At 38.8% G+C, this 9,715-nt stretch overlaps 2 protein-coding genes across 2 annotated transcripts in view; one reads left to right on the top strand and one right to left on the bottom strand.

Annotated features, from left to right (window-relative positions):
- The window catches only part of DBT (dihydrolipoamide branched chain transacylase E2), a 17,646-nt gene extending 17,493 nt beyond the window's left edge, over window positions 1-153 (bottom strand). Inside the window, exon 1 of the mRNA XM_009333858.1 lies at window positions 63-153. Coding sequence (XP_009332133.1) covers window positions 63-153 — 91 coding nt within the window. The remainder of the gene's footprint in view (window positions 1-62) is intronic.
- An 800-nt stretch (window positions 154-953) lies between these two features.
- Window positions 954-7,908, top strand: RTCA (RNA 3'-terminal phosphate cyclase; the record flags this gene model as incomplete). Its single annotated transcript, XM_009333857.1, has 9 exons — window positions 954-1,111; window positions 2,607-2,730; window positions 3,225-3,283; window positions 3,808-3,949; window positions 5,132-5,256; window positions 5,392-5,450; window positions 6,093-6,187; window positions 7,336-7,440; window positions 7,798-7,908. Coding segments are annotated over 9 exons (978 nt in total), but the record flags the coding sequence as incomplete, so codon positions are not given.
- Between the last annotated feature and the right edge of the window lie 1,807 nt (window positions 7,909-9,715).

Below are 9,715 nucleotides of genomic sequence, written 5' to 3'. Positions count from 1 at the left end.
CGCCCGGGGGGGGTGTCCCGGGGCGCGGTGGTCCCCGTGCGCGTTCAGCGGAGTCGCGTTACGGCGTGTGTGAGGCCCTCCCGGGCCGGGGGCGTAGCCGTGCAAACGCCTTGGTTTGCTTTTGTCCGAAATACTTCCAAGAACAAACCCCATGTATTTCCGTCGCTTTACGAGGTCCTTTTTGTCAGAAAATCCCGTCTGTGGCTCTCTTACGTGGAAGGACTGAGCGCGGAGGAAAGCTAGGGTACGAACCGGGCGCCCGGCAGCCTCCCGGCGGGGAGGATTCGGGACCCCTTCGCCCGCTCCCCTCAGCGCAGTTCCCGCCCCTGGGCCTGGCCGGCTGCCAGGGCAGGTGAGGGCGCTGCCCCTGTCGCCACCCGTCAGGCACCGCTGACTTACAGAGCGTCTCGAAAATATTTTCAGAGGTGCTAAGCAGGCTGAAACGTGAAGTACAGCTGAGGTCACGTAATGCCTCAGCAAAACATGGCTCACCGAGCGTACAGTGTTGCGACCAGTTCCGTTTCTTTCCTGTTTAAATTACTCAAACAAATGGAAACGCAAGCACAGCAAGACAGATAAAAGGCTTAACTGTTAGCTCTCTTGTGGCTCTGGCAACCAGTTACTGGCTTGGCTCCAGTTCAGTATGGCCGTCGTTATCCCATTGCATTTTTGTCCAAGCATTTATCACATTAGGACAAGCGACTGCTCCTGCACCTCGTCTGTCTGGACCCACTTTAATGGAAAACACACCAGAATCCTGCAAATTCCAGAATGGCCTGAATGCTGCTCCTTTGGCTCCTGTGAACTCAGGAGAAGTACTGTAGGAACCAGATGGAATTTCTGATCCTTGTGTGATCTGAAATTTGCAATTGTAGTATTTATTAGTTGGTGTTTAGTAGTTCTTTGAATGTAACGTGAGTACGTAGTCTACTTGCATGTATCTTTAACTTTGTATCATCACTCCAAGGCCTCAGCATCTGTCCGGATTGGAGATCATTCGAGATCTATGTGAGGGGAAGCTGGAAGGCGGAGAAATTGGCTCAACAGAAATAACCTTCACTCCTGGGAAGATCAAAGGTGGAACCCACATAGCAGACACAAAAACAGCAGGGTATGTCTTTGTACACGGGTAATGACTGACCGGTAACTGCTCTTAACTGCTTCTGGTAACTTCAAAATTATGACAGGAGACATTTTGGTAGCTTTAAAATTATCACAAAAAAGTGGGGAAAAAAAGAACATTAATACATGGGTAATGTGCCAAAAGCTGTGCTGCCTGAGCCAGATATGTGTGACCAAAGAACCTTTAGTGTAGGCAGGATATGTATGAATGAAGTACATGCAAGTGTAATAGTTTTAAAATTATGATTGATATATAAGTTGAACACTTGATTAATGTTAAGCAAAAAACAGCTGCCCGTGTATTTAAAACTTTATCCGTTATTTTCCAACATACATTACATATCAGGTCAAATGCATCAAATTAGATAAGTGTCTCAAATCCATGAGATCTGGAATAATCCTCAGCATATAATAAAGTAAATTTTGAGATTTTACTTACGCATGTAATGGTACAATATGGGATACCAGTCTTTGGGAACTGGGAACATACTCTATCCACGGTTCTTTGTGCCTGGGTTTCTTCTATCCTGTATTTGTGTGTTGGGTCCTTTGTTCTTGGAATCTGTTGCAAAACCGAGTAAATGGGTTTAACTATGGAAGGCTGGTGTGAACAGTTGTTTGGAAGCATAAGCCACGTTAGGCATAAGTTAAAGTTTCCTTTAAGTTAAGAGAAATATTTTTCTGAGCTGCAATATTATAAACAACCAAGCTGATGCCTGTTACTTAACACAGAAAGGTTTGAGTAAGCAACAATGCAGCAGAATTAGTAATTAAGCCCAAGCAAAAACAAAAAAAAAAAGAGAAACAGTATGGTTCACAAACATTTTGAAGTTATTTAAGAAAACAAAACCATGTTTTCTTCAGTTCAGTGGTGATTACTGTTTTCACAATTCAAAATGATGTTTGAAACCCCTGAGAGATAACTGTTTTGTTTTGCTGAACAAACTTACTTTTGGAAAATTTATTTTGGAAGTTTTTTATTATCTATGAAATGTGGAGAGATTCAATGATAAGGGGAATCTTGTATCTAAAAGTATGTTTTCTATGCCCCTGAATTTTCTTGTGCGGGATGCTAACCAGCTTCTAAGCAATTTTGTAGTTTTCTGAATATTTTGTTATTAAATAAGTATTAAAATGTTAAAATTGCTGCCTAGGCCTTTTCTGCTTTTATCATCTGCTGGCTAAACCTACAGTTTTCACAGTCCCATCACTATACTAACTAAGCTACATTACTTTTATTTCAAACAGGAATATTAAACACGCAATTATTGTGAAACTAACCCCTTCATATTTAGGCTTGCTAAGGACATGAAGTTTTAAATTAGTATTTTTTAAGACTAATAAGTTTACTTTATAGATAACGTTCAAAATCAAATACTTATGTAAATGCTCTGGGAAGTCATTTGCCTTTGATACGTAATGATTCTATGGAATTCTATGGATTATGACTGCACGACATTTGCGTATCTTATAATTGCTTTTAGGAGTGTGTGTCTACTGATGCAGGTAGCAATGCCCTGTGTGCTGTTTGCTGCTTCCCCATCAGAACTTCATTTAAAAGGTGGGACTAATGCTGAGATGGCTCCTCAGATAGACTACACAGTCATGGTAGGGAAAAATTTCTTTGGCTCGGTGCATCTTTCATGCGTATATATGCAATGTAACTACTGTACTTCTGTTGCTCTTACTGCAAGTTTATTTGTAGTTATGGAATTAGGCATGGGAATATAACACTATTAGTGTACTGTATGTAGAGAGCAACCAGTGTTTCATGGAATTCCCTGAAACAGCAACTAGTCTGTTTGCTTTTAATTACTAAAGAAAATTTCACTTAAAATATATTCTGTGAATTGTTAAGAATTTCTCTTCCTTTTTCCATAAGAGAATCCTTTTACACAAACTGTCATTCAGAATGAAGTATGAGGAATGTCAAATAAGCTGTATGGATGAGACTGGCTATCTTTTTTTTTTTTTTTTTTAATAACGTAACTGAAATTTTTGTGTTGAACTTTTTTTTTTTTTTGTAAGACTGCATAAAATAGTGGGAAATGATAAATGCAAAACAGATTCACTCTGTGTTTTTTTATGTGCTTGTTTTTCAGGTTTTCAAGCCAATAGTTGAAAAGTTCAATTTTACATTTAATTGTGACATAAAAAAGAGGTGAGTTATGGAGACGTGTGGCAGAGGCCGGCCTTACTGAGCCAGTGTGTGAGCACAGAGGCACACACACAAGGTGCCCTCAATCAAGCTGAAGGATGAATTTGTAATACGTGAACTAATGTGCATTAGCTGCCCCTGTGTGTACTGTCACCACATGATGAATGTGATGTGGTTCTTTCCTGTCTTTTTTTTCATTGCTGAGTCTTCAGCTGCTGTTTAATGTTTCCTATGGGCTACCCCTGAGGGAAGCGCATGCTGAACAGGCAGTACATTACTGAGCTTTTTCTGAGGTGCCAGTTATTGTTGGTGCTGGGTAGTTAATAAGGTGTGTGTTACGAGGTAATACTGTTAGAGAACCTAATTCTGTTATGAAGATTTCTAAGGCACACATCAAGAAAATTCATATGTACAGTAACAGAGAACATAAAAATGTATAATGAAATATATGAAGAGCCTTCTGGCTCTTTTCTTGGTTTCCTTGTGATCTTTGCGTTTAATTATATCTGATTACCGTTTCTAAACAGGGGCTACTATCCTCAGGGAGGTGGTGAAGTTGTAGTCCAGATGTCGCCAGTCAAAGAGTTGAGCCCAATAAACTTAACAGAACGTGGCACAGTGACAAAGATATATGGGAGAGCATTTGTTGCTGGAGCGCTGCCTATAAAAGTAAGTGCTGGTAATAGCTCTTGGTAGTATCCAACTTCATATATCTATATAAAATTGCATGTAAACTGCTTAACATACTTCTACTGTTCCTGTATTCTGCAGTCTTTCACATACAAACTAAGGAGCCCTATTAAATGGTTTCAATTATTCAGGCCGTAGAATAGAATTGTGGACATTTCTAAAATGCATTTATTGCATAGCAATACGGTAGCAGCTAAAACAGGAAATGAGAACGGTATCCTTGATATCCTTCATATGACTGTTCAAAAGTCTTTAGCATATATTGAGGGGTATCTTACATCTGATTAACGTATTGTTCATATTTACGTGGATTATTTTAAATCTGAAATCATGGCCCTCGTTCATAGATTTATGGGTAAACTATGGTGCACTGTAATAGGCAGAGGTCAGACTACATCAAATTTTTCTACCATTGCTAAGGGTACTAGACAGAACAAGTTAAGGGTAGGTTTAGCCAAGGATAAACCAGACAGAAATTTGCTCCTTTGTACCCCCTTCTTTCTATTATTCCTATCCTGTCTGTGTTTACAGAGAACGAGTGGTGGGATCTCCTTAGGGCTCCTTCTCACACACAGGCTAGGAATTAATAGAGGAAGGAAGAGGAGAAACTGAGTTACTTTTTGAAGAGCTGTGGACTGCTGGTTTTGGTCTTAAAATCTCCAAACCTACGAATATTGGCTCTGATTGGATCACAAGGATGGGATAAGCTTCATCTGCCCCCACCTGCCTGAGATTTAAAATTGTTATTTTATCTCTTATAGCGTATATCCTGTACGTAATCATTGTGGGGTGGTTTTTTTGTTTTTTTTTTTTTCGTTTTTTTTTACAATCTAATGTCTTGAGATAATCATGACTAAAATCAAATCTTTCTCCCTATGAACAGAGAAAAGTTCTTGAATTTCTATTGATATTGAAGCTTCTACATACATCACTATAATTGTCATTTGTTTAGCATTTAATGTTACCTTAATTTTGTGGGAAAATTCTTGGAGGAGATGATGTTCAGTGCTTGCTTGTAGGGTTTTATAACAATCCTTTGTTTTTCTAGTTAATAAAGTAGTGCCTTTATTCAGGGATTCACTGTAATAATTAGGCTTATGAGGAAAAAGTATTACTATAATTACATAATTTAATTAATGTTTTTACGTCTTATCTTGCTAGCTGGCAAAAGACATGGCAGCAGCAGCAGTGAGATGCATCAGAAAAGAAATCAGAGATCTTTACATTAACATTCAGCCTGTTCGAGAACCTGATGATCAAGCCTTTGGGACTGGGAGTGGAATAATGTAAGATGAGCCAAACCTTCTATTGATACCTGTAGCCTTGCTGGTTGATTAGCTAGATCTTGATTACATATCTGATAAATAAAGTGTAACGTGAGTGATTTTGTTCTTAATATTGATTCTGTTTTTTCTGCTTAGCGTTGTTGCAGAGACTTCAACAGGTTGTTTGTTAGCTGGTTCGTCACTTGGCAAGAGAGGTAAGAGTTCCATGAGGTATACCATACCTCTTTCAGATTTAACTTAACGTACTGTTAACAAATAGGAACCCGAAGTATAATCTATTCAAAGATCTGATGCTTTGAGTGCTGCATTTTTAAATGGATGTTGTTTAGTAATAAAGGACAGTGGCAATGAACAGATTTTAAACGTAGTAAATGGAATCTTACACTTTGTACTAAGCTGCTTCTGCATAGTGACAAAAATGACAAAATTATTAAACTCGCCTTTTATCAGAATGTATTGTTAAGGGTCACTGAGTTGAAAATGCTTCTGGACTTTAAGAACATACAGTCTTTGTGGTTTACCTGTGACGTTTTTGTTCAACAGTGAATCTGGATGTGTATTTAGATTAAAAGGAATAGAAGTGATTTTGGTTTTAAATGGTTTGAATAAAATGTTTCTCTGACTAAGTGGGGCTACTTCCTTTCCACTGCTTAGGAAGTATGAACTATATGTCATCATAAGATGGGAGGGGTTTTTTAAGCAGACGTTTGAGGCAAGAGCATGGAAAAAAGATTTAGAAAGTTGATCATTTCTTGATTTATTTTTTTTTCCTTCTGTATTTTTAAAATGTTAGATAATAATTGGCAGCATCCTAATCTCCTGAATTTCTTTATTAGGAAAGAATTCTGACAAGGTTGGCATTGAAGCAGCTGAGATACTGCTTAGGAATCTTAAACATGGTGGAACTGTGGATGATTCTCTGCAAGACCAAGTAAGGCTCCTGTATGTGTTTACATGAAGTTGAAGTAGCAAGAACATGCATGTTATTATTACTTGTAAAGAATATAAATCTGAACAGGGAAAGAATGAGATGTAGATTTCAAAGTTAGACTCTATCTCCACAGGTAGGCGTGGCTTTACATAATTATTTGATAATTAGAAGTGTTAGGAGGTCACAACGTCACTAGGATTAGCAAATTACATACAGTTCTTAGGAACCACAGATGCTCCTGCCTTTGCACCAACACCCTTAAGTTTTCCCTTCCTGTAAATCTTAGTAGGTATGGAAGAAAGAGGCAGGAATTTGCTTCTATTTGGTACTCCATGTAGTGGAGTAAAAATAGCTCCCTGGTTACACATTAAGAACGATGCTAAGTGAAGCTATTAGAGAACAGAATATCTAGGAGGTGCTCCCATTTGTCTCGCTCACCTAACTTCATTTGAGAACCCCCCCCCGCCGCTATCTTATTTTCAATAACCCAGCCTGATAAGAATCTTGGACTGTTCTAGGTAGGATGATGTTATCTCTGGCCACACATTACTATTATGCAGTATAATAGGAAGTATTTAGGTCTTGGACTCATCCTACTTTTTCCAAAGCTCGCACAGTACAGTTGGTGGAAACGTGCCACAGCTAGATTCAGTGTGTACGGGAACTGCTCAGAGTTACATCGTGCTTTACAGAGTACTTGTCATGGTGGTGTTTGTAAATCAAATCAGATTTTTTTTAAGTGTCTGGCAAACATGTCATCAGAAAGTGATAGAATTAAAAAACCTCTTCCTGAGTTTTTCTCTCCATAAATGTAATCTACCATTCTGGAGTCTGACACAACTTTGGGGAATTTCGAGGTAGGAGGGTGGGGAGAGCAAAATTAAATGTAGTAGCAGGAATTCAGTGGCAAACTCCACTGTGGAAAAGTAGCAGCCCTTCTGTAATAGGCGTTACGGTAGTAATTTCCAAGCTTCTTGAGCCTTGGATCACTCTTAACACTCAGCGTCATGAACTTTTCTGAAACCCGGCAGACCACATTTTTACATCCACAGACATTTTGCATGTTTCCCCCCCCTTTTTTTTTTTTTAATCAATAAGTTCCTAGGATCTGAAGAGTTACTTAATAATTACCTTTCCCTCCCTTTCAGCTGATCGTTTTTATGGCGCTAGCAAAGGGGGTGTCTAGGGTGAAAAGTGGACCAATTACGCTTCATACTCAAACGGCTATACACTTTGCAGAGCAGCTAACAAAGGTGAGTCGAAAAGTTCAGGAAGTCTTATCTGTTGGTTGTCATCCAGTAACTCGGCAATGTACAGTTTAGCCGGCATTGTGAACTGAACTTGATCACGGAGGACAAGCATTGATAAAATAATTGCTACAATATTTATGTGGGAGTTTACCTGTAGAAAGCGAACGTACTTTAGAGTTAAATGCCTTTAGAATAGTCAGATACTTTTACCACCTTTATTTAAATGTTTTTTAATGAAATCAGTCAAAGCCGTAATACACATAAACACGTGGCAATACGATTATTGGGCATCAGATGTTGAATATTTAAACTTACGTATGTTATAACTTAATTAGTGATGTATTTCTAATCCTGTTTTAGGCCAAATTTACTGTGACTGGTGTCCACTGTGCCCCTCTCCTGGGAGAGTCTTCTCGGGAGCTGTGGTTTTCAGCCCCGTTTCTGCCAGGGTTTTCCCCTGCCTGGTTCTAGCTCTGGAAAGGGTTTGAAAAAAAAAAAAAAAAAAGCAAGCTGACAAAAGCAAAACTCAACATACCTCAGTGATGTATTGCACTACATTTCAATGGGTGTATAATATGCATGTGAACAGGGGGTGCCTTCTGTCACTTCTGAGTGATTTAACTTCAAGGATGATGTCGAGTTTTTCCTTGGTGTGCTGAGAATCTGTGGAGTGAAAAATGGAAACTGTTTTTTTGGTGGTTTTTTTTTGTTGGTTTTTTTTTTTTTTTTTACTATTAGCAGCAAAATGAGTACAGACAGGACAATAAATAGAATGCATTGTATGTATTTGAGAGCTTCAGTGAGAAGCTCTGAAAATTACTCAGATTCAGCAAAGTAGAAAATAACTATTTCAGTTTTGAAAAAATATTGATACGTTCTTTCCCCTTTAAAAAAATGTAAGTTTTATTCTCTGGGAACCTTTGTGTTATGAGGTATGTGGAATGAAGTGCACCATCAAATCTGTATCGCTGTTCTTCCTTAACCATTTTGCTTAAATTGTGTGCGAGGAAATAATAAAGCAATATCACCACAAGAAAGCCTGGTATTTATATTTGCTGTTATCTCAGCAGGTTCTGTTAGTGGGAGATGGATACACAGTAACTTTCCAGAAGCGTAATTTCTCTCCCTACGGAAAGAACATTCAATGCGTAAAATAATCTTTGAAATCTTCTCTTTTCATCTATTTTAAAAAACCTTCTCAGGCAAGCTAAAACAAATGTACTGCGTTACATCCCAAACACAAAATACTAGCTTTATGATACGATTGGAATTTCTACCTACAGTTGTCCTTGCACTGTACTAACTGGGTCTGCATGTTCACCAAGCTGTTGTTTGTTCTTTTTAAAGGGAGTACTTAATTTCAGCGGAGATTAGGGAGCTGCTGAACACTCATACATATACACACAGATACATACATCTGTGTACACTGAGCACTGCGTATACACACAGGCCTATTTAGGCATATAAAATCCAGTTGCATGATCCAGCATCTGTGGATTAAGTAAGGAAGACCTTCTGCCGACCTGGCCTTGATCGTGCAACAAGAGCTTTTTCTGAAGTAAAAGGAAGATAAAAGGAGAGAGAGAGGGCATAATTTGTTTTGCATATGAAGAACTGAACCACAGAGCGGGCATCGCTTAACCAAAACTATATAAATGCACTCTGGAAGCTTGCCTTGATTTCCAGGTTTTCCACAGCCCAGTCTGCAGCCTTTGCTTTAAGATCTTTTTTATCTCATCTCAGTTGCAACTGTTGAACCTAACAGCGAAAGATGTAACTTGAAGTATGGTTTGTCTTACTCATTAAGATAACTGCATTACTGTGCATTTCTAACACGAAAAAAATCCTTTGCCGATATACAGAAACGTTCACCAACTACCTACTTAACACTATCTTTCTTCTCAGGGTTCTTCCCCTCTCCTCACCCGAAAACTAGTGCAAAAGAACGGGATGCTGTGACTTTCTGACTAATCTTTTTCTGCAATACTGGGAATGGTCTGACGGGGGCAGCAGACGCCCGCTGAAGTATGTAACACACACCCGGCTGCCGTTGGAGAGCACCGCTCTGAATTACTAGTCTGCGCTGCTAATGATTTTCAGTGTTTCCTTTTGGATGAACTCCGAATGTGTTTTTCAAAAAAAACTTGAAAGAAAGCCCCCGAAGAGTTGTTGTCTGTTTAAGGAAACAAGCTCTTCTAAACCACATTTGGATCTTTACCTGTTTCCACAATTCAAAAAATTAATATACTTGACTAATTTCACTTCTAATGGAGAGATT

This window comes from Pygoscelis adeliae, unplaced genomic scaffold (genome assembly GCF_000699105.1).
Source record: "Pygoscelis adeliae isolate BGI_AS28 unplaced genomic scaffold, ASM69910v1 Scaffold10, whole genome shotgun sequence".
NCBI classification, from domain to species: domain Eukaryota; kingdom Metazoa; phylum Chordata; class Aves; order Sphenisciformes; family Spheniscidae; genus Pygoscelis; species Pygoscelis adeliae.
This window is presented reverse-complemented; position numbering and strand designations above follow the sequence as displayed.